At 49.9% G+C, this 24463-nt stretch overlaps 2 protein-coding genes across 3 annotated transcripts in view; both read left to right on the top strand.

Moving 5' to 3' along the window:
* The window catches only part of CAPN5 (calpain 5), a 52211-nt gene extending 50228 nt beyond the window's left edge, over window positions 1-1983 (top strand). For both annotated transcript variants that reach the window (XM_032853000.1, XM_032853001.1), the window contains exon 13: window positions 557-1983. In XM_032853000.1, coding sequence (XP_032708891.1) covers window positions 557-739 — 183 coding nt within the window. In that variant the 3' untranslated portion in view covers window positions 740-1983. The remainder of the gene's footprint in view (window positions 1-556) is intronic.
* Window positions 1984-7269: 5286 nt separating this feature from the next.
* The window catches only part of MYO7A (myosin VIIA), an 82643-nt gene continuing 65449 nt past the window's right edge, over window positions 7270-24463 (top strand). The window contains exon 1 of the mRNA XM_032852999.1: window positions 7270-7372. Within this exon, the coding sequence (XP_032708890.1) occupies window positions 7355-7372 (18 nt within the window). The 5' untranslated portion in view covers window positions 7270-7354. The remainder of the gene's footprint in view (window positions 7373-24463) is intronic.

Below are 24463 nucleotides of genomic sequence, written 5' to 3'. Positions count from 1 at the left end.
AACAAATGCCCAGTTCCCCTGGGGAAGCCACTATAGGATTTCCAAGTTTTCCTAACACTGGATCCCACTGGATCAAATCACAGACCCGTAGATGTTGGGGCTAAAAAGACCTGTAGGGGCCGCTGATCCAGCCCTCGTATTGAAGATGGGGGAAGTCAGGGCAGCAGGTGTATCGCTTGTCCAATGTCACCTAAGGTCTGCCGCAGTGCTAATAACACACTTAACTGGGGCGCCTGGGTGGCTCAGTGGGTTAAAGCCTGTGCCTTCGGCTCAGGTCATGATCCCAGGGTCCTGGAATTGAGCGCCACATCAGGCTCTCTGCTCAGCAGGGAGCGTGCTTCCTCCTCTCTCTGACTGCCTCTCTGCCTACTTGTAATCTCTGTCAGATAAATAAATAAAATCTTAAAAAAAAAATAACACACTTAACTGTATATGTGGAAGGGAGTTGGACAGATGGGAGGAAGCCTGAGGTTCTGGAAGGGGTACGGCCAGACCTATATTCCGGCTCTTAAAGATGCCTCCCCCTCCCATCCCATGTTCCTCTGTCTCCTTCTAGATCTGGAACCACCGAGTCCTGAAGGATGAATTCTTGGGCCAGGTGCAGCTGAAGGCTGACCCCGATGACCTCCAGGCCTTGCACACCCTCCACCTCCGGGACCGCAACAGCCGGCAGCCCAGCGACCTGCCTGGCACCGTCGCTGTGCGTGTCTTCAGCAGCACCTCCCTCATGGCTGTCTGACACCCACCCACCCGCCTGGCGACCACAGTTTTAAACCATCTGCATGTCCCCAACCTGGCCAGGGACTCGCCTGAGAGCCAGGAAGCTGGGGGCCTCCTCCCAGCTTTTCCACTGACTTGCTGTGTGATCTGGGGAGGCCTCTGCCCTTCTCAGGGCCTCAGTGTCCCAAGGCCCCCGAAGTGTTCCCTTCTCATGGAGGAGCCTTCCTGCCTGAGATTTATAATCACACCCCTTACCCCAGCTGTCACTACTGCTAAGGGATTCTATCCGTTGAAAACATTTTCCCAAGGCCCTGCTGTCTGCCGACGGAGTGCCAAGATGTCACTTGTTTACACACAAACTGCCACGTCCCCGAACCCCACTCTTGCCCCTGGTGTCCCTGTGCCCGCCCCTGTGAACCAGACCTTGCTTTCTCTGTCCCCTACACCTGGTTTGCTAGCCACCTTGAAAGGGCTCTTGGCTCTTGCTGGGTTCCTGCTTGGGCTGGAGTCAGGAAAATGGTCAGGTGACATTTGTTCGTTCTCTCATCCTGTCCACTTGCCCATCCATTTATTTATTCAACAGAGTTTTGCCAAATGAATAAACGACCCATGAGAGCCCCAGTGGTGCCGGGCACCTCCCTGCCACTCTGGGAGACCCGGCATCTGTGTGGGGCCTCACCCCTGCTCTCAGGTCCTCTCCGAGGTGGATGCCCACATGCCCAGAGGAGCTACTGTGGCTGCCATCTTGCCCCAGGCTCTGATTGCTGTCCTAGCCTCTGGGTGAAGCCCCCTAGTGGGATGGCATCAGTGGTTGTGGGAGGAAGGGCATTTTCCTGCCTCTGTTGCCTTCATGCCAGAAGGCGTGTGCTTGGTTTGGTGGCCAGGAGGGTGTGAGGAGGCCTGGGGACCTGAAGGCTCCTCTCTGCTTTAAGACTTTTCCTAGGAGGAGGGACCCTGGGGCAGTGATCTCAGGCCCACTGGGCTCAGGTCACTTGTTGGGCTTGGCAGGAGACAGGTGAATCCATCACCTGACCAGAGGCCCCTCTCCCAAAATTCCCCCCCAGAATGCAGCCCAATGAGCTATGGCCCTCCTCTTGCTGCCTGGACCAAAATGTTCCTTTAGTCTTCAATGTTTTATATTCTTCATGTGTTACCAATTTCAACCAGGGGCTTTGAAAGGAAAACAAAGCCTGAGCCCCTTTATTCATCTTCAGCTCCAGTTCCTGTGGTCCTCTGATTTTAATTCTGATTCTGCCGGGTGGGTGGGGGATGGGGACGAGAAGTCCTTCCTTCTCAGACGAGGCCCACGGGGTGGGGAGGGGGAGGGGTGGTGAAGAAGAGGGTGTTTCCAACTCGGATGTGTTGCCAGCTGGCCCCACCCAGTTCTTGGTGAGTGTTGGTGCCACGACCTGCTTGGGTCCCTTCTTTGCCCTTCTCTGGCTCCAGACAGGGGGACGTAAATGAAAAACCCAGTTGGTTCAAGAACAGGAATTCCTGTGGCCTTGCTGGGGATTTGTGGCTGGCTCTGTTCTGTGCCCTGGCGCCCTGCCACGGGAGGGGCTGGGAAGCAAACCAGGAGGCCAGGAGGATTCCTTCTTGAAAAGCTGGGACTTCCCCTGCAGAACCTGGGCCTGGGGCTGGGCCAGGACCACATGACGAGGAGCAAGTCACTGAAACCTCCTGTGCCTCGATTTCCCTTCTGCGAAGTGGGGCCCACCGTTCTTGTTTGCCGGCACTCTTACTACCATGTGCTGAGTAAGGGCATACCCTTCATGTATCTCTGTATGCGAGCACACCATACACCTTCACGGAGTCACTCAGTGTCTTTTCCAAGTGAAGACTCCCGAGTTGGGGCGGAGAGGTGAGGGCCAGATAAGCCAGCTTGGGGCCCTGGGGGCCAACACCCGGGTCTTTGCTCTGCCATGTGCACCTGGGCTACGAGGCAAACCGGGAGCAACCGGCTGGCGTGTGTGGGCTTCAGTCTGGGGATTGGGCACTGCGTTTCCCCTTTCCCCCAAGAAAAACCAGGTTTGGCAGCCCTGCCCTTGCTTGCTGCCCTGAGTGGTCCAGGCTGGCTCCTGGCTGTGCAAAGGTGCCCTGTCCCTGGGCAGGTAAGGATGGAGTTCTTCCTGCTAGGACTGGAGGGTGGGTGGGGAGAGCAAATGCTCCATTCCCCCAATGCGCCCTTCAGCCCGTGGGGGGCCTCAGGGTCCCCACTTGCCGCTGGGCAGGGCTTCCGGTCACACCACCTGGATGTGGTCTTCACTCCCCTCAGGACCGACTGTGGGGTCAAGAGTGGAGACCTGTTCTGTTCTCAGAATAAACATTAACCACAATCCCAGAAAGACTTTCTTGGATCTGTCTGTCCCTCTGTGGGTAAGGGAGAGTGGAGGGAACATTTCCAGCTCATCTGTGGGCAGAGGTCGTGGGGATCATGGCATCATTCCTTCAGCCCACCTTGTCCCAAGCCCCACCCCAGGCACTGGGGACTCGGGGAACCAGCTTGTCCCATCTGTGGGGCTGTCCACACGCTAGGCCCATGGAGACACTGTGGTCCTAACAAACACTGTGGAGGGAGTGACTGGAAAGGCAGTGTGGGTTCTGGGGGCTTTCAGCTGACCTGGGAGGGAAAGTCGGCCCCCTGGTGCAAGTGGACTGTGGAGAGAGGGAGGAAGTCACAGAAAGAGGGGCGGGGTTTGTGGGTACAGGTGGATGGTGGGGAGGCCAGAGTGCAGGCTATTGGGAGGAAGATGCTGTCAGCTTTAGCCAGGGAGCTGGGGTGGGGGGTAGGGGCTCGGGAGAACTAGTGGACAGATTTTGGAGGTAGAGTGGACAGAATTCAGTGATGACTGGGTTAGGGTGGGTGGGGAGTGAGGGGAAATTAATGAAGGTCAGTCAGTTCATAGGTTTCTCTACAGGACCGTGAGCAAAGAACATTATGAATGCTGAGCCCTGCTTAGCACAGAACATGACCATGGGTGCTGGGTAGATTGTTGCTGTTACGGCAACCAGCGATTGCTGCGGACCTCTCCACTCCCTACCACACTGGGGCCATCCTCACATCAGGCCTGCATTCTGCTCCCGTGTTCCTCTCAGGGTTCCTCCGTTTTCCCGGCTATGCAGGCCGCCTTCAGCCTGGGAGGCTCAGCAAGGGAGGTGATGGCAGGAGGGGTAGGTAGCAAGGGGCAGTGGCAGGCGCCAGCCCAGAAGTGGGGATGGCGTCCGGAGCAGCCCCTGCCCAGGGCCGCCTGGCTGAGATCATGCTGGCAGTTGGGGCCCTGCAAGGGTCAGGAGTGCCGGGTCAGAGTCCCCGAGTCTGAGCAATGTTGCTTCTCACCTGCAGCTCCAGGCGGAGGCCGGACGCTGAGCCTTGCTCCCATGGGGACTCCAGGGGGCAGCTCTGCCTGTGCCCACCAGGTGGCACACTTGGCCCCCCACCCCGTTCTTTGGTGGGGGGTAGCCTCCTTCCTGCAGACACACCTCCATTACAGAGGTGGGGGCTTGGAGAGCGCCTCCCTCTGCCCTGGCCAAAGTTGCCCCCAGACAGGCCCACATTGATGGGTGGCAGGAGGCAGAGACCGGCAACAAGGACATGCCAGGTCTCAGCGAGGAGTCCTCAGTGTTACTGTCTTTGCCAATGCTAATAACACTGTGTACTCCTGTGTATGCCCCCCTCCTCGCACTTTTAAATCACATTATTTCCCTTCAATTCGTATGTGTCCCTGGCACAGGCAGGGTTGCCCAAGTCAGTGGGGTTGAGAAAGTTTCCTGGATGATTAGGGACAACATCAGCCCCCCCACCCGCCCCTAGAACAGGTTGTGGGGACAGTGTTGAAGAGCTTGAGGGGACACATCTGAGGGGAGCCCTTGGGAAGTGGGTCTGGGGAAAGGTGGTATGTGTGCATGGACTGGGGAGAAAGAGCCAGAACATGGGGCTTACAACCTCCTGCCCGGCCCTGCCTGGTCCTTTCCTCTCGAGAGCGTCAGGCAGGCATTTAAGGAGAAGAAAACAAGCCTTGGTGGAGGGCCCGCAGGTGCCGAGACTCAGCAAATCAGTGACCTCAGTGACCGGGTGGGGATGGGGGAGGTGCCCGCCACGTGCGGGGAGCAGGTGATTACTTCAGGTAATAGCGGGCAGCTGAAGCTGTCCAGGGAGCTTTTGCCCAAGTCCCGCACTGGTCGGAAGCGCCACAGAGGAACCCAGGAACCTGGGCGTCCCCACTGGGCAGCACAGCCTGCCTCCTGTGCTGATGTCACAGGGCACCCAGGTCTTGGAGGCCCCTCTGACTCCGCCTCCTGAGGGAAGGCTCCGGAGGGGGGCGCGGGGAGGGCAGCAGTGCCGTTGGACAGCTGTCCTGGTCGGGAAAGAGAGGGAGACGCTGAGAGGGAGACAGCCGGTCACACAGAGAAGAACTGACAGCTCCAGAGAGACACCCCCCTGCCCCCCGCCAAGGGTGACGAGCCTCGGAGCAAGACAGGAAGAGAGGACGTGTGTCAGCAGATTGTCCCAGACCCAGGACCCCAGCTCTTGAGCCTTTCGTGCAGGGGGCAGCTGCATCCAGTCTGGTGGGCAGCTGAGACTGGGGAGCTGGGACCCCGGTAAGCATGGGCTGCCTGCTCTCCTGGGCGCTGGGAGAAGGGTGTGGTGGACGCCCGGGGAGTCACGGATCCGCCCGCCCATCCTGGGGCCCCTGCCCTTAACAGCCGTTTCCTCCTGGTCTGGCCCCCCCTGCCACAGCAGCCACTGAATGAAACTGTCCTGAGCCTAGACAGATAGAGGCTTGTAACGGGGAGAAAGGCAGAGCCAAGGGATACGGTGTCCATTGAATGGTCTCTGAGCGGGCCTTGGGGCAGGGGGGCAAACGTGCTGGGGAGGCAACGAGAGAGAGAGAGAGAGAGAGACTCTTTTGGCCTCTGACACGATTCCTTGATCTCCTTCTTTCTCTCTCTTTGGATAAGTGACTTCCTTCCTCTGTGCCTCAAACTTCTCATCTGTGAAATGGGAATAAGAACCACCACATACCCCCCCCCCCCCCCCCGCTCCAGGTTGTTGTGGGGAAAAGGTAAAGTCAGCGTGGACATAGAAGTGTAAATACAGTTTTTGTTTTCCCTATTGTCAATTTTGAAATGCAATTAACTTAAACGTGGGCTAATTCTTATTTTCAGGAAGAAGTTTATCTTGTAGCTTTTTCCTTCTGTGTACTGTTAAATTCCATGCCCCTTCCACCCTCCAGAGCCCTGAAAAGCTGGGCTCTGCCCCAGCTTTCGAGGCTCACCCTGGTGCAGGAGGTCGGCCCAGCCACAGGGCACCCTGCTCAGATGCAGCTCCCCATGGCAGCCGCCTGCCAGCCCCGTTGAATTGCCTTCCCCACCAGCCAGGCTGGGGGCTGGTCTCCAGCAGAACTCCTCGCCTGCTGTGTTCTGGAGCTCCAGGCCAGGGGTCAGGGCTCAGGTGTCAGGCAGTGTCCTGGACAGGGGATCAAATGCTTCAGTGCCTCTGAATGGGCCTTGTGAAAAATTGATGCTCACCCTGGAGGGGCAGAGGGGCCTCCCACCAGAGCCTGTGGGCTGGGGCTGTCTCGGATCACCACGCTTGGTCCCACGGTTCCTTCCTGAGCAATCTCTGGGCCTGGTCCTATACTGTGTGAGGTAGTGGCTGAGCTCACCCCTGCCCTGGATTAACTCCCCAACTTTAGGAGGACAGAGGTGGGGACAGACCCTGACCTGACAACATAATGCATATAGTCAGGGCTGGATAGACAGAAACATCAGGGTTCTTCGATGCCTAGGGGTGGTCAGAGAAGACTTCCTGGAGGAGGTGCTATCTGAACTGAGCCATGAAGTATAGGTGGGAATTTACTAGTCAGAATTCCAGGTGGAGGGGTCAGTGTATGCAGAGGCCAGGAGCTATGAAAAGGGCTGGCATGTTTCCAGAGGAGTGAGTGCTGAGGATGGCCCAGGTGTCAGGGAGAGGGTAGGGAAAAGGCAGTGAGAGGTAAGACTAAGACTTCAGTAAGAGCTGTATCATACTGGGCCTTACAAGCCAGCCTGGTGGGCTTAGGACCCCCATCCTGAAAGCAGTGGGTGCTCTGGGGAAGGGTTTTAGGCAGGGCAGGCCATGAACAGGTCCTGCTCAGCCTGTGACCATCTCCTGAGGACTGGCTTCTCCTGTCACCCAAACTCCCAGCCCTGAGCTGGGAGGCTGGAAATCAAGCCCTAGTCCTAGTTCTGAACTTGTCCTGCCCTGCTGTGTGATTTTGGCAAGTCTTGGTCCCTCTCAGTCCTGGTCTTTCCCATATGTCCAGGGCAGAGGGCTGGAATTGCTACTTCCTAAGAGCCCTTTCGAAATCTCTGAATGACTGTAACCAGGAGAAGAGCTCAGCTGCCCTGGGGAGTAGTGCTGGTGACGGCGGCTGAGGCTCAGGTCACGCAGGCTGGGCTGTGGCCAGAGGGAGAGAAGCCAGGGAGGGAGGGTTCCCCCGAGGGAGGAGTGGCTGAGGCTTCGGGAAGAGCCCAGGTGACCCCAGCCAGGCTCCCGGCTGCCGGGCCGGCCTGCTCAGAGGCTTCCCATGGTCTCTCTCCCCACAGAACTGCAACTGGCCAGGCAGGAAGCAAAAGCATCTGACAAGGGACAATGGTGATTCTTCAGCAGGTGAGTGCCCCCCCACCCCACCTTCATCTGTCTATGCCAGGTAAAACCCTGTGTGCTGGCTCATCCCGTCCCATCCCACATTCTCTCATCCCTATGGCTAATCATAGGACACCCTCCCCAATACTTTCTTTTAGAACCCTCCTACCTATGCTTCAAAACCTAGCAATGAACTGTTCCCTGCCTCTTGCAAGCCTGGTCTACAACTGCTCCCTCTGACATGTCTACTGGGGCCTTCCCTTCTCCCTACACTCACGCCACTGGGTAGAAATTATTTATTTACATACATGTCTGAATCCCCAGGCATTACAGGAAGTCGAACAGCAGGTGCAAAGGCCCAAATGTGCGAAAGCCTTTGGGGACAGGGAATAGGAAGTTGGTCAGTCAGTCTAGTGAAGCCAGATCAGGAAGGGCCTTGAGCTGGACGGGGAGCTGTGAGTGGGGGATGACTGCTGGGAGCTGGAGCCGTCTGGGGGTAATATGGGAAAGAAGCTGCAGTGCTGGCCCTGGCTGAGTCCTCTAGTCCCCCTTTCATCCCAGGGCCACAGTGGCCCCTGACCCTCAGCCCTTCCCCGTGATCAGCCTGAGGCTCTAATGAGCTCCTGGTCTCCAGAGCCAGGAATGTGGGCCCTGAGCCAGGTCAGCTTGGCCAAGCCCTCAGGCTGGTGGGAGTGTGTGCCGTGGGGGCTTGGCCACAAGCTTCACCTCCTCCAGGCCCGTCAGAGGCCAGTGGGCAGTCTTGTTCTGCAGCTCTGTGTGTGTGTGAGTGAGAGAGAGAGAGGGAGGGAGGGAGGGAGAGAGAAGGTGGGCTTCAGGCAGGGCAGGATCAGAATGGACAGTCTTCCATCCCAGGGCTAGAGGAGACCCCCCTCTAGAGCCCCTTGGCCTGACAGCCCGTTCAAAGCCCTCACAGAGATGGCCAGAGCTAGCAAGAGAAGGAAAATCGCTATCACTGAACATTTGCTGGTGCCAGGGCCTCGGCTGCTGGCAGGGCTGAGTGGGTGCAGGCATTCATATCCTCCAGAGGGGCAGCCTGGGCCACCCAGAGCCCCCAAGGGGGGAGGGGTTTCCCTCAGAAAGCCTGTGAGGCGGGCCCTTAGCTGACTGGGCCTTCTCCCTTACATGCCCACTCTGAATGCTGGTCCACCTCACCCTGTGGGCCAGCTCTGCTGGGAGACGATGTCAACAGGAAAATGCAGGCTCTGCCCACTCCTCACCCAGAAAGTCTATTACAGCTTTGCTCCTGAGAAAGTTCCCAGCTCTGGGGAGCCAGTCAGCTCCACAGCTCCACAGGCCGAGCCTGCCCACCTGGGCTCCATCTTGGGCTTCATTTTTGGCAGTGGGCAGATTTGGGCATGTTCTTCAGCCTTCCTGAGCCTCTGTTTCCTCCCCATCCCATCTTTCCTGGGATGGTTATTGTGAAGATAAAATGCCATGAAGGTTCAGTCAAGGTGCTGTTGCTTTTACCTGCTTCTCCAGCCTGCCTCTCTCCTCCCTCTGTCCTGCTTCTCCTTCCTGCCCTGAAAGACCCAGGTTCTCTGCCCTGAGCACCCGCTTCCCATTTTCCTGGCCACCTTCTCCTGAGGCTTTGAGGTGGCCACTGTTTCCTTGGGGAGCTATTCCTGCTCTGCCGATGGTGGGATTAGATCACACTCCATCTTTTTCCTCTGCTAACTTGAGGCCTGCAGGTGAGCCTGGAAGTGGGAGACAGCCCTGCTCTACAGATAGGGTCACATTGACATAAGCTAGGGCAGGTCAAGACAGGGAAGGGAATCATGATGGTGAGGGGGCAGCAGGCATGGAGAGGTCTCAGACCCTGGGAGGACTACCCTCCCCGGTGTCCATAACCCAGACACCCTCTCCACCCCCTCCACTCCAGCAATCCTCAGTTTCTTTCCTGAGATTAAGAGTCTCGTATGGTTTGTTTCCCTCCCTAGTCCCATCTTGTTCCATTTCTTCCCCCTTCCCCCCATAATCCTCCACCCTGCCTCTCAAATTCCTCATACCAGAGAGATCATATGATAATTCTTCCTCTGATTGACTTATTTCACTCAACATAATACCCTCTAGTTCCATCCATGTCATTGCAAATGGCAAGATTTTGTTTTTTTTTGATGGCTGCATAGTATTCCATTGTATATATATGTATACCACATCTTCCTTATCCATTCGTCTGTTGAGGGACATCTAGGCTCTTTCCATAGTTTAGCTATTGTGGACATTGCTGCTATAAACATTCGGGTGCATGTGCCCTTTCGGATCACTACATATTTATCTTTGGGGTAAATACCCAGTAGTGTGATTGCTGGGTCATAGGGAGCTCTACTTTCAACTTTTTTAAAAACTTTATTTATTTATTTATTTATTTATTTATTTATTTGTCAGAGAGAGAGAGAGAGAGAGAGAGCACACAAGCAGGCAGAGTGGCAGGCAGAGGTGGGAGAGAAGCAGGCTCCCTATTGAGCAAGGAGCCCGATGTGGGACTCGATCCCAGGACCCTGGGATCATGACCTGAGCCGAAGGCAGCGGCTTGAGTGACTGAGCCACCTAGGTGTCCCTCTATTTTCAACTTTTTTTTTTTTTTAAGATTTTATTCATTTATTTGACAGAGATCACAAGTAGGCAGAGAGGCAGGCAGAGAGAGAGGAAGGGAAGCAGGCTCTCTGCTGAGCAGAGAGCCCGATGCGGGGCTCGATCCCAGGACTCTGGGATCATGACCTGAGCTGAAGACAGAGGCCTTAACCCACTGAACCACCCAGGTGCCCCTATTTTCAACTTTTTGAGGAACCTCCATACTGCTCAGAAATTACATCTTTATACATGGTGTGCCCATTAACATAGATTTATAGTTATTGTTTTATGCATTTGCCTTTCATTTTTATTTTAAGATTTTATTTATTTATTACAGAGGAAGCAGGTATGAGTGGGGGCAGAGGGAGAGGGAGAAACAGACTCCTGCTGAGCTGAGAGCCCGATGATGTAGGGCTCGTTCCTAGGACCCTGGGATGATGACCTGAGCCATAGGCAGACGCTTAACCTACTGAACCACCCAGATGCCCCTGCATTTGCCTTTTAAACCACATAAGGAAAAAAAAGAGGAGTTACAAACCAAAATAACAAACACGTTGGCTTTTATTTTTGCCTATGCAAATATGCTTTTGGTAAAATTACCTCTATCAGAGTACTTTTATTTCTTTGTATGGCTTTGAATTACTGTCTAGTGCCCTTTAATTTCAGACTGAAAGACTACTTTTAACATTTCTTGTAGGTAAGTCTACTAGCAACAGACTCCCTCAGCTTTCACTTATCTGAGAGTGTCTTAATTTTTCTGCCATTCCTGAAGGATGGTTTTGCCAGATATTGTATTCTTTTAAATTTTAATTGCACCGTATTTAGCATACAGTGTTATATTAGTTTCAGGTGTGCAATATAGGGAATCAGTAGTTCCATGTGCTACTTAGTGCTCATCAGGGTAAGTGTACTCTTTTTTTTTTTATCCTAAACATGCTTTTTTGTTATCATTATTATCATCATCATCATCATTATTATTGATAATGAGGATAGAAGGAACAGAGTTAGTGAGGTTGAGCCCTGCCGGCTTGCTGGTTTGGATATAAGGAAGCACCATGTAACCATCACTCAACCCTGGCGTTCCTCAGCCCACTTTCATCTCTGCCACACCTCATTTTGAAACAAATGGCAAACAGACATCGTAACATTTAACCAAAATATCTCCGAATGTACTAAAAGATAAGGACTCTTAAAAAAAAAACAACAAAAAACCAAACCACCACAGCACCATCTGAAGACTGGAAGCATTTGAACAATAATTTCTTCATGTCAAGTCCCCACAGACTATATCCGATGAATCATAATCAGGTGAAAACATGGGTGTCATTTTGTTACTTGCTTTTTGCATTTTATGTGGTTTTCAGCCATTTTTCTCACTCGGGAGGTCAGGACCTGGGGTTTGCTGAGCCGGCCATTTAGGGAGGTCTGAACGAGGTCCTTTGCCTTCAGCCTGGTTTGCATCCGTTTTATAAGCTGGGGGTTCTTCCGTTTCCTTTTTAAAAGATTGGGGGTTTGCAGACTTTAAAAACAGTTGGAAAACCAGCATTTCCTAGCCTCCCAAACCTGGGAGTGTCCAGACGTGGGCTGTACTCACAGGCCAGTGCCTAGAGCCTCCTCCTACGAATTGCTTTTCCTTCTAAAAAGCAGTAAGTCCAGAAAAGCATTCGGCTTGGTCTCCCGCTGCGGAGCTGCTGATCGTGCCCACCTGCCTTGTCCCCAAAGCCCGGCACACGGCTTGGCCGGTGCCTGGTGTGGGAAGCAGGGGGCAAGTGTACTCTTAATGCTCATCACGTGTTTCACCCACTCTTCTAGTAACCATCTGTTTGTTCTCTATACCTAAGAGTCTATTTCTTGTTTTTTTCTCCTTTTTTCCCTTTTGTTCATCTGTTTTGTTTCTTAAATTCCACATAACTGAAATCCCATGGTATTTGTCTTTCTCTGACTGGCTTATTTCGCTTAGAATTATCCTCTCTAGATCCATGTTGTTGCAAATGGCAAGATTACATTCCTTTTCATAGCTGAGTAATATTCCATCATGTGTATATATACTGTGTCTTCTTTAGCCACTTGTCTGTCGATGGACACTTGGGCTGCTTCCATAGTTTGGGCATTGTAAATAATACTGCAATAAACATGGGGTGCCTGTAGCCCTTTGAATTCGTGTTTTTTATTCTTTGGCTAAATACAAAGTAGTGTGATTACTGGATCATAGGGTAGTTCTGTTTTTAACTTTTTGAGGAACCTCTGTACTGTTTTTGAGAGTGGCTGCACCAATTTGCATTCCCATCAACAGTGCACTAGGGTCTCTTTTTCTCCATGTTCTGGCCAACACCAGCTGTTTCTTATTCACCGTTCTGACAGCTGTGAGGTGGTATCTCATTGTGAGTTTGATTTGCATTTCCCTGGTGATGAGTGATGTTGAGCATCTTTTCATGCATCCGTTGGCCATCTGTGGGTCTTTAGAGTAATGTCTGTATATGTCTTCTGCCCATTTTTAAATTGGATTGTTTGCTTTTTTGGTGTTGAGTTGTATTCTTTATATATTTTGGGTACAAACCCTTTATTGGATATGTCATTTGCAAATATCTTCTCCCATTCAGTAGGCTTTTAGTTTTGTTGGTTGTTGCCTAGTATTTAATTCTGGTCTGATTTTTCTCCCCTCTCAGTGCTTTAAACATATCCTCTCACTGCCTTCTGGCCTCCATGATTTCTTATAAGAAACCAGCTATTAACCATATTGAAGATGCTTTGTATATAATGAGTCCCTCTTTGTCTTTTGACAGTTCAATTTTAATGTGTCTCAATGTGGATCTTTTTTCCCTTTGCTGTGCAGAAGCTTTTTATTTGGAAGTCCCAGTAGTTTATTTTTGCTTTTGTTTCCCTTGCCTCAGGAGACAGGAGAGATGTTGCTACAACCGATGTCAGAGAAATTACTGTCTGGGTTTTCTTCTAGGACTTTTATGGTTTCAGGTCTTACATTTAGGTTCCCTTTCTCTCTCTTTTAAGATTTTACTTATTAGAAAGAGCACATACACAAGTGGGGGGAGGCGCAGTGGGGGGAGGGATAGAGAGAGAAGCAAGCTCCCCACTAAGCAGGGAGCCTGATTCGGGGCTCGATCCCAGGGCCCCAGGATCATGACCTGAGCCCAAGGTAGCCACTTAATCAACAGAGCCACCCAGATGCCCCATTACATTTAGGTTCTTAATCCATTTTGAGATTATTTTTGTGTGTGGTATAAGAAAATGGTCCAGTTTCCTTCATTTGCATGAAGCTATGTTTCCCAATACCATTTGTTCAAGAGACCATCTTTTTTTTTTTTTTTTTTTTTTTTTTTTTTTGCCATTGCTTGTTCTTCCCTCCTTTGCCAAAGATTAATTGACCATATAATCATGGGTTTATTTCTGGACTTTCTATTCTGTTTTATTGAGCTTATGTATCTATTTTTGTGCTGGTACCATACTGTTTTGGTCACTACAGCTTTGTAATATAATTTGAAGTCTGGAATTGTGATGTGTCCAGTTTTGTTTTTCTTTTTCAAAATTGCTTTGGCTATTGGGGTCTTTTGTGGTTCCATACAAATTTTAAGATTGTTCTAGTTCTATAAGAAATGCTGTTGGTATTTTAATAGGGATTGGATTGAATGTGTAGATTGCTTTAGGTAGTATAGATATTTTAACAGTATTTTTTCTTTCAATCCATGAACATGGAATATCATTGTCTTTCATCATCGTTTTATAGTTTTCAGAGTACAGGTCTTTCATCTCCCTGGTTTAGTTTATTCTGAAGTATTTTATTATTTTGGGTGCAATTGTAGATGGAATTGTTTTCTTAATTTCTCTTTCTGCTGCTTCATTATTGGTGTATAGAAATGCAGTGGATTTCTGTATATTGATTTTGTATCCCATGACCTTACTGAATTTATTTATCAGTTCTAGTAGTTTTTTGGTGGAGTCTTTGGGGTTTTCTATATCATGTTGCCTGCAAATTGTGATAATTTTACTTATTCCTTACCAATTTGGATGCCTTTTATTTTGTTGTTTTAGTTGTCTGATTATTATGGGTAAGACTCAAGATAGAGCTTTTTGAGCTCATCCTACTTGGAAATTACTGAGCTATTTGGATATGAAGATTTGTATCTTCGTTTTTGACCATTATTTCTTCTAATATCCTTCTTGCCCCTTTCTCTTCTCTTCTCCTTTGGGATTCCCACTACACAGACATTGGTCTACCATGTCACAAAGGAGCCTTAGGTTTCTTAGGTTCTGCTCCCTTTTCCTAATTCTTTTTTTTTTCCCTTCCTATTCCGCAGATTGGATAATCTCAATTAATCTATCTTCAAGTTTGCTGATTCTTCCTTCTGCCTATTCAAATTTGCTGTTGAACCCCTCTAGTGAAGTTTTCATATTGGTTATTTTCCAACATGTGATGCGTAATAATTTCTATCCCTTTATTTATACTCTTTGGTGAGATGTTCTGGTTTCCTTCCATTCTTTGACTACATTTAAGGTAGTTGAGAAAAATCTTTGTCTATAAAGTCCAATGTCTGAGCTTCCTCAGGGAAAGTTTCTACTAATTTCCTTTTACCTGTGAATGCTCCATACTTGTTTCTTTGCATGCCTCATAACTTTTTGTTACGGACTTCTCTTTTTTCTTTTTTGAAAACTGGACATCGCAAAGATAACGTGATAACTCTGGAAGTCCACTTCTCCCCTCTCTCTCCAGTTTGTTGCTGCTGCTTCTTGTGAGTTGCAGTTCTGTTCAGTGACATGTCTAAACTATCTTTATGAAGACCGTCTTATTTGCTCTGTGTGGTCACTGAAATTCTGAAAACCCCTAGGACCAACAGCTAAACAAAAAACTCTCAGTCCTGCAGCTGGGCTGTGCGTGCATGCATGTGTTGGAGCATGCCGTCAATGCTCAGGCCATTTACACCCCTGCCTTAGCCTTCACTTCCCTGTGTACATGGAGCTTAAGGTCAGTTGAATATAAGCACTTAGGGTGTTCTTGGACTTTTTCTGAACATCCTTCCAATCCTGTGCATATATGAGGTTTTCTAGATTACCTCGCATGTGCAGGAAACTTTTAAAACCCATATTGCCCTGTCTTTCTGCCAGGATTTCTGGAGTGTCTCTTGTTTTTTCCAACTGATTTTTCCCCCTCACGTGGCAGTGGCTAGTTCATCTGTTTTTGAATGTTTTTGACCAGAACCCTCCCTAACTGCCCCCCCACCCTGCGGAAGTTCCAAGTTAGGGAAATAAAGGCAAGCCTTGTGTATTATTCCCTTAGGGAGTTCCCAGACAGGTTACAACAACCATAATTCTTTGATAACATGTCTGTTCTGCTACTGGCCCCAAGAACCCACACCAGGGATGTGGGCCTACATCTTCAAGATTGCCACAAGACAGGGGTGTGGGGGGGTAGGTTAGAACGCCACAAAGCTCTCCTGCTGGGGTTCAGTCACTTTTCTCTTTATTAAATGTTCTGTTGGTTACTATAAACATTTGAATATTTTCTAGAGCTCTAGTACAGGTGGTTCTGACAGTTTTTGCCACATTTTTTAGTGTTTCTCTAAAGGAATGAGTTCTTGAGTTTCCTTCTTTCCCATCTTCCTTGACATCCCTTGCTCATGAGAGTTGGCACAGTTACTAAATGAAAGCTTTTTGTCTCAACTTGATATGTGTATCCTCGGGTAAGTCTCTTTAACCCCTCTGAACCTCAGTCTCCCCACCTGGCCAGAATTGGCCTGGATGGTGGTAGGGTGGGGCGAGGACAGCACCATGAGTCTGAGTTTGCGTGAGGCACCAAAGTACAGAAAAGGCGGCAGTGGGGGTGGGGGTGTAGAGAACAGGCAGCACGTGGCTCTGCGGAGCCTGGTGGCTGGGCAGGGGCAGGGAAACAGCCAGTGGGGTGAAGCATTCCTGGCAGAGGACTCACAGAAGCAAAGGAGAAGAGAGGGAAACCCTGTCCAGTCTGTTCAAGGCTGTGGCAGATGAGGCTGGAGCAGCAGTGAGGCCCTGGTTTTGGGAGATGGTGTGGTGATGCCACAGTGAGTCACGGGGGCGTGAGACTTGCCTTCCAGATGCGGGGTGCTTGCTGCCTGGGAAGGGGCCTCTTCCCAGGCTTCGGCTCAGGGTGGCCTGGGTGCATGGTGTTAGCAGTGGGTCAATACTTGCCCCAGTCTCCCTAAGGGGGCCTCTCTCCATCCACCAGACCTGTTTTATCATCTCTTTCTTCTTACCTCTGCTTCTCTGTGCTTTGCTGTTCCCTCTTCTGGAGTGCCATTCCCTCTCATGTCTGCCAAAAATAATCACAACACCCAGGTGTTGCCCCTAACACAACTTGCTCTCACGTGATCTAAGCAATACTCACACAGCCATTTGTTCTAATAGGCACGAATGAATGAGTTACACATATATACCTTTTAATCCTTGCAGGCAACTGAGGGGCCGCTCTCTTGTCATCCCACACATGTGGAAACAAAGGCACGTACAGGTTGAGGAGCTTGCCCGAGTTTACACAGCTTGAGCATCCTAGCCAGGACTGAACCTAAGCTGTCGGGGTCCTGAGTCAAACCACTCAGTGGCCATGCTGTCCTGCCTCTCCAGGACAAATCCATTCCTCATCTGGTGGTATTAGCCTTATCTGGGTCTGGGTCTGTCCAGGTTCAGGCTGGTAGCTCTGAAGGTGGTGCCCCCTAAGCTCTGAGGATCGAAGCCTGAGAAGGTTGGTTAAATGGACAAATGGAAGGAATCCTGGAAGCCCCTACCACCTTCCTGTGTCTGAAGGTCCCTTTCCCATGGACACCCATGGGTAGGGGATGGGCCAGGGTGGGTGTGTTTATGCTGTGCTTGGCAAGGGGGAGGACCCCTCCCAAGAGCAGGGTTCCTGAGCAGGCACAGGAAGTAGGTGGGAACAGCTGCCATCAGTTGGCTGGTGCCAGGTGGCAGAGTCTGGGTCCCTGACGCTGAGATGGGGTTGAGGGTATAAGGAAGCCCAGGTCTAGTGGGGGCAGCTCTGAGTTCTATGTGAGGCGTCACGGTCTCCTTCCTACCATTCTCTTTACTCCCCATAGTGGTCCAGTTAGTGGGACCAGTTTTTGTGGGACCAGTTAGGCTTCCCGGATTCCAGACAATGCCACGGACCAAATATGGAAACAATAGGCCTAGAAGAGAGGAGAGAGAGAGGGAGAGAGGAGAAGGGAGGAGGAGGAGAGTCATAGGGCCTGAGCATTCTGGATAGGATGGTGGCCACTGTGGCCCACAGCCCAGCATGATCTGAGCCAGGTGCCCAGTCCTGTGTGGCTGCTAGACACAGGAGCCCAGCTTGGTGTCCGCTGTCCTGGAGAACCAGGGGACACCCTCCCCCAGGCCTCTGTGCTACCTCTGCCTCCTGGAGATAACCAGCTGGCTAGTCTCATGGCTGAGAGAGGAGGACCAGAAACGAACTGTTCAGAAGATTCCTTGTCCTGTTCCTCCCACCCCCTGAAGACAGTTTAGCTGCCATGGCTTTTTAGAGGCAGCCAGGGAGCTAGAAGGATCTTGCAGGCACCTTCCCATCGGGCTCAAAAATTCATGGTTTATTGCGTTCCCCTCCATAACATCCCCAGGTTGCTTTCCATAGAAAATGTACAGATTTTTCTCCAAAACTGTAGTCCTGGTGAGGTTCCAGGTGCCTCGTTTGCACTGAGGCCCGCAGTTCGGTTCCCAGGGCGCCACACATGGTGGTCTGGGTGAAACCGGCCGGGCATCCCCACGATCAGGTGGTGGGGGGTCCGGTGCAGACCCGAGAGGGCCAGGGCAGCGCCCCCTCCCAGGTCCCGCCCGCGGGCGTCACCTAAGCCGCCGTTGCCATGGGCCCGAAGCAGATGGCCGGGTTTAGGGTTCCCCGGCGGGCGGCGCGCACGGGATTAGGTGAATTAGGGAGCCTGAGCCGGAGACGTGCTGCCACCGGAGACGCCGCCAGACCCTCCGCGCCATGGAGGCCCCTGCCGACCCAGCCAACCCCGCCGACCCCTCCGACCCCTCCGACCGCTCCGAAGCGCGCGCCAAGCAGCCGGGCAAGTGGGCGCTGGTGCGCACCCTGAACCACGCGCTGAAGAGTTATTCGGTCCTGCCGGTGAGGCCTGGGCTGGGAGGGGGAGGGTGCAACCGGGACAGGCCGCCCCGGGCCTCTGTTTCCCGGCCTGGTGGGAACTGGGTGGTGGCCCTGAGCGCCAGGGTGCACACGGACCGGGCCCTCTGGTGGAGCGTACCATCCCTGATTCCCAGCGTTAACTTGGCTCTGGCCTCCCCTCCTTATGCCTGGAGCTTTTGCGTTCACCGGAGGTGGAGGGGCCAGATCCTAGAAGGGGCTTCCCCAGCTCTCTGGGGTCTGGAGCAGGAAGCGTCTCCCAGGTGCTCGGAGGGGACTCAGGGAGACGCTTCTGGTCTGGCTGGTTCACCGGCATCAGAGCATGGCTGTGGGTCCCCTCTACCACCGGAGGTTAGCAACTGGAGACTTCTCGCTCCCAGGGGCCCTTGGCAAGTCGTTTGGTTCACCTTTCCCACCTGTGAAAATGGGGCTACTAAAGCCAGTGTCCCAGAGTGATTCGAGGATGAGAGGGGAAAACAGATCCTGAGACAGATTCCTTTTCATCCCACCAAGGGGGACTGAGCCCTAGGCCCTGCCCAAAGAAGGGAAGGGGCATAAGGGGCCAAGGCCCTGTTGGAAGTTGGTGTTCATCCCACACTGGGCTGCATGCCTGGGAGGGCAGGTGGGTGGACGTGAAGGCTTGTGGGCTTTCAGTGCCCTGACTCTGAGTGGGTGAACACTGTGAGCACTGAGGCCCAGATAGAAAGGCTTACCCAAAGTCATCCAGTTTTAGTGGCAGAGCTGGCACTGGAACCAAGATCTATCTCTCTCTCTCTCTTTCTTTCTTTCTTTTTTTAATTTAATTTTATTTTTTCAGTGTTCCAAGATTTGTTGTTTATGTACCACACCCAGTGCTCCATGCAATACATGCTCTCCTTAATACCCACCATCAGGCTCACCCAACCCCCCCCACCCCCACCCCTCCAAACCCCTCAGATTGTTTCTCAGAGTCCACAGTCTCTCATGGTTTGTCTTCCCCTCCAATTTCCCCCAACTCACTTCTCCTTTCCATCTCCCCATGTCCTCCATGTTATTTCTCATGCTCAAGTAAGTGAAACCATATGATAATTGACTCTCTCTGCTTGACTTACTTCACTCAGCATAATCTCTTCCAGTCCTGCCCATGTTGATAGAAAAGTTGGGTATTCACCCTTTCTGCTGGAGGCATAATATTCCATTGTATATATGGACCACATCTTCCTTATCCATTGGTCCACTGAAGGGCATCTTGGCTCTTTCCATAGTTTGGAAACTGTGGTCATTGCTGCTATGAACATTGGGGTACAGATGGCCCTTCTGTTCATTATAACCTTATCTTTGGGGTAAATACCCAGTAGTGCAATTGCAGGGTCATAGGGTAGCTCTGTTTTTAATTTCTTAAGGAATCTCAACACTGTTTTCCAAAGTGGCTGCACCAACTTGCATTCCCACCAACAGTGTAAGACGGTTCCCCTTTCCCCACGTTCTCTCCAACACATGTTGTTTACTGTCTTGTTGATTTTGGCTATTCTAACTGGTGTAAGGTGGTATATCAATGTGGTTTTGATTTGAATCTCCCTGATGGCTAATGATGATGAACATTTTTTCACGTGTCTATTAGTCATTTGTATGTCCTCTTTGAAGAAGTGTCTGCTCATGTCTCTGCCCATTTTTTGACATGATTATCTATTTTTTGGGTATTGAGTTTGAGGAATTCTTTATAGATCTTGGATATCAACCCTTTGTAGTGTCATTTGAAAATATCTTCTCCCATTCCATGGGTTGCCTCTTTGTTTTGTTGGCTGTTTCCTTTGCTGTGCAGAAGCCTTTGATCTTGATGAAGTCCCAAAAGTTCATTTTCACTTTTGTTTCCTTTGTTTTTGGAGACATGTCTTGAAAGAAATTGCTGTGGCTGATGTCAAAGAGGTTACTGCCTATGTTCTCCTCTAGGATTTTGATAGATTTCTGCCTCATGTTGAGGTCTATTATCCATTTTGAGTTTATCTTTGTGTATGGTGTAAGAGAATGGTCGAGTTTCATTCCTCTATAAAAAGTTGTCCAATTTTCCCAGCACCATTTATTGAAGAGACTATCTTTTTTCCACTGTATATTTTTTCCTGCTTTGTTGAAGATTAGTTGGCCATAAAATTGCGGGTCCATATCTGGGCTCTCTACTCTGTTCCACTCATCTATGTGTCTGTTTTTGTGTCAGTACCATGCTGTCTTTGTGGTCACAGCTTTGTAGTAAAGCTTGAAATCAGGTAACGTGATGCCCCCAGTTTTGTTTTTGTTTTTCAACATTTCCTTAGCAATTCAGGGTCTCTTCTGGTTCCATACAAATTTTAGGATTGTTTGTGCCAGCACTGAAAAATGTCGGTGGAATTTTGATTGGAATGGCATTGAAAGTATACTTGGCCCCAGGCAGTGTAGACATTTTTTTAAATAAAGATTTTATTTATTTATTTGACAGAGAGAGATCACAAGTAGGCAGAGAGGCAGACAGAGAGAGAGGAAGGGAAGCAGGCTCCCCGCTGAGCAGAGAGCCCGATGTGGGGCTCGATCCCAGGACCCTGAGATCATGACCTGAGCCAAAGGCAGAGGCTTAACCCACTGAGCCACCCAGGCACCCCCAGTGTAGACATTTAAGCAATGTTTATTCTTCCGATCCATGAACATGGAATGCTTTTCCATCTTTTTGTGTCTTCTTCAATTTCTTTCATGAGCGTTCTGTAGTTCCTCGAGTACAGATCCTTTACCTCTTTGGTTAGGTTGATTCCCAGGTATCTTATGGTTCTTGGTGCTATAGTAAATGGAACCGGTTCTCTAATTTCCCTTTCTGTATTTTCATTGTTAGTGTATAAGAAAGCAACAGATTTCTGTACATTGACTTTGTATCCTGCCACATTACTGAATTGCTGTATGAGTTCTAGTAGTTTGGGGGTGGAGTCTTTTGGGTTTTCCATATAAAGTATTGTGTCATCTGTGACGAGAGAGTTTGACTTCTTTGCCAATTTGAATACCTTTTATTTCTCTTTGTTGTCTGATTGCTCTTGCTAGGACTTCTAATACTATGTTGAACAGGGGTGGCGATTGTGGGCATCCTTGTAGTGTTCCTGATCTCAAAGGGAAGGCTGTCAGCTTTTTCCCATTGAGAGTGATATTCACTGTGGGTTCTTCATAGATAGATTTTATGAAGTTGAGGAATGTTCCCTCTATCCCTATACTCTGAAGCATTTTAATCAGGAACGGATACTGTATCTTGTCAAATGTTTTTTCTGCATCAATTGAGAGGACAATATGGTTCTTCTCCCTTCTCCTATTGATTTGTTCTATCACATTGATTGATTTGCGAATGTTGAACCATGCTTGCACCCCAGGGGTAAATCCCACCTGCTCATGGTGGATAATCTTTTTAATGCACTGTTGGATCCTATTAGCTAGCATCTTGTTGAGAATCTTGGCAACCAAGTTCATCCAGGGATATTGGTCTGAAATTCTCTTTTTTGGTGGGGTCTTTGCCTGGTTTGGGGATCAGGGTAATGCTAGCTTCATAGAAAGAGTCTGAAAGTTTTCCTTCTGTTTCTTTCTTTTTTTTTTTTTTTAAGATTTTATTTATCTATTTGACAGAAAGAGAGAAATCACAAGTAGGCAGAGCAGCAGGCAGAGAGAGAGGGGGGAAGCAAGCTCCCCACTGAGCAGAGAGCCCAATGTGGGGCTCGATCCCAGGACCCTGAGATCATGACCTGAGCCGGAGCAGAGGCTTAACCCACTGAGCCACTCAGGCACCCCTGTTTCTATTTTTTGAAACAGCTTCAGGAGAATAGGTATTATTTCTTCTTTGAAGGTTTGGTAGAATTCTCCAGGGAATCCGTCAGGTCCTGAGCTCTTGTTTTTTGGGAGGTCTTTGATCACTGCTTCAATCTCGTTACTAGATATTGGTCTATTCGGGTTGTCAATTTCTTCCTGATTCAGTCTTGGAAGTTTATAGGTTTCCAGGAATGTATCCATTTCTTCTAGATTGCTTAACTTATTGGCATATGACTCTTAATAATTTCTGATGGTTGTTTCTATTTGGTGTTAGTTGTGATCTCTCCCCTTTCATTAATAATCTTATTAATTTGGGTCCCCTCTCTTTTCTTTTGGATTAGTCTGGCAAGTGGTTTATTGATCTTATTGATTCTTTCAAAGAACCAGCTTCTAGTTTCGTTGATGTGTTCTACTGTATCTCTAATTTCTCTCTCATTGATTTCTGCTCTAATCTCGATTATTTTCCTTCTTGTGTGTGGGGTTGGCTTAATTTGTTGTTGGTTCTCCAGTTCTTTAAGGTGTAAAGAGAGCTGGTGTATTCTGGATTTTTCAATTTTTTTGAGTGAGGCTTGGATGGCTGTGTATTTTCCCCTTAGGACCGCCTTTGCTATATCCCATAGATTTTGGGCAGAATTGTCTTCATTCTCATTGGTTTCCATGAATTGTTTAAGTTTTTCTTTGATTTCCTGGTTGACCGAAACATTCTTAAGCAGGGTGGTCTTAAGCCTCCAAGTGTTTGAATTCCTTCCAAACTTTTTCTTGTGGTTGAGTTCCAGTTTCAAAGCATTGTGGTCTGATAATATGCAGGGAAAAATCTCAATCTTTTGGTTCTTTCTTTTTTAAGATTTTATTTATTTGTGAGAGAGAAAGGGTGCACACAAGCAGGGGGAACAGCAGGCAGAGGGAGAAGCAGGCTCCCTGTTTAGCAAGGAGCCTGATGTGGGACTCGATCCCAGGACCCCGGGGATTGTTCGTGACCTGAGCAGAAGGCAGACAGTTAAGATTTCTAAACTGTGTGTTCACTGTGGGTGTGTCTAGCTTCCCTGGTGAGGGGTTGGGGTCCCAGGTACTTTTGAGAACTTTTAAGATTGATCCATTCTGAGAAACCGCCACTTAGGGTCTGGGAGACTCTCTGCTCTAGCCACACATGTGACAGAAGAGAAACTGGAACTGGCCCCCTGTCACGTGGCCATACTGAGGCATCCGTCAGGTCACAAATAGGATTCTCAAGTCAAGGTGAAGTCTCTAGTGGGGCACCCTTCACAATGGAGTGGTTATGAATGGGGCCAGATGCAGGCATCAGTGCCTGGTGTCTGGGGATTGGACGGGTCAGTGGGGTAAGACCTGGGGCCCAATACTCCTTTCCTCTCCTCCCTCTTTCTGCCCCACAAAGACAGTTCCTGTTCTTTTCCATCTTCCTTCCCTCACCCAGCCAGAAGTCCCAACCCATGCTGCTTTTGGTCCAGGCCCTGCCCTACAGGTGCTCCCAGTTTTATCCGTCACCATCATGACTGTGACCAGGTACCTTTGATTCTTTGGGCCTCAGTTTCCTCATCTGTAAAAATGAAGACTCCTCCAACCCACCTGCATTCTGATGCCCTAAGAACTTGCCCTGGGACCATGGAAACTTCTCTCCTCAGAAGTTCTCAGGTCTCAGAATTTTCCCTGAGGCCTCTTAGCTGCTATTTTAGCCTTTTTCTTCAAGTTGAGACCCAGACAGAAGAAGAGAAATTTAAGTCTCTGTCCTCCTTCTGACTGTTCTTGATTAGGAGAGTTCTAGTCATTGTTTCTGTAGGCTCTGAGCTCCCTGCTCAGCCTCTCTGAGCTCCCATTTCCTGATCCCATGAGGTCTTTTATTTTGGTTATCCTCTGTTCCCTGAGCAGGATGCATTTTTCTGTGTGCCAGGCTCTGTGCTGGGTCAGGGGATACAGGTGACTCAGACTCTTGCCCTCCAGCTCTGCCTTCCACGGAGGCTCCCAGCATGACCCACAAGCCATGTAAGGCCAAGGGTCCTATCAGTGTTTCCTGTTTTGCTCACAGAACTGGGTTCAGAGAGATGTCAGGAAAGAGCACTGATTTCGTTTGTCAGCTTTGGGCTTCATTCCTAGTTTTACTACAGAACAGCTGGGTGAATTTGGGCAAGTTTCTTGACCTTTTTTGAGGAGATGAGGTAGATATAGAATGCTCTGCCTGAGGGGTGTCTGTGAGATCGTTAGTCACAGGGAAGCATCTAACTTGCTGTCTGGCCCGTCGTGGGTGTACTGGGAGTTAGCATGAAGGAATGTCCTGGCCAGCCTGGCTTCCAGAAGTTAGTGTTTGTCTCTGTCTCTGGCTCTTTCTCTCTGCTGCTATACGTTCTTCATTCTTTTTCACACACCCTCTGTCACATGCTTTGTCTCTTAGACACACACACACACTCTCTCTCTCTCTCTCTCTCTTTCTTTCTCTCTCATCGAGAGACAAATTCTGTTTTTCGGTGTTTGACTCTGGGGAGTCCCTGATGAGATGCAGCCCTGGCCCTGTACTTGGGGGGGGGTTGTGTGTGCTCCATGCTAGTGGTGAAATGTTGCATAGATGGTGGTCATCCGGTGTGGTGCTGGCTGTA

This window comes from Lontra canadensis, unplaced genomic scaffold (assembly GCF_010015895.1).
Source record: "Lontra canadensis isolate GAN:19392208 unplaced genomic scaffold, GSC_riverotter_1.0 scaffold7, whole genome shotgun sequence".
NCBI classification, from domain to species: domain Eukaryota; kingdom Metazoa; phylum Chordata; class Mammalia; order Carnivora; family Mustelidae; genus Lontra; species Lontra canadensis.
Note: the sequence above shows the minus strand (reverse complement) of the source record. Positions and strands in the feature narration are given on the sequence as shown.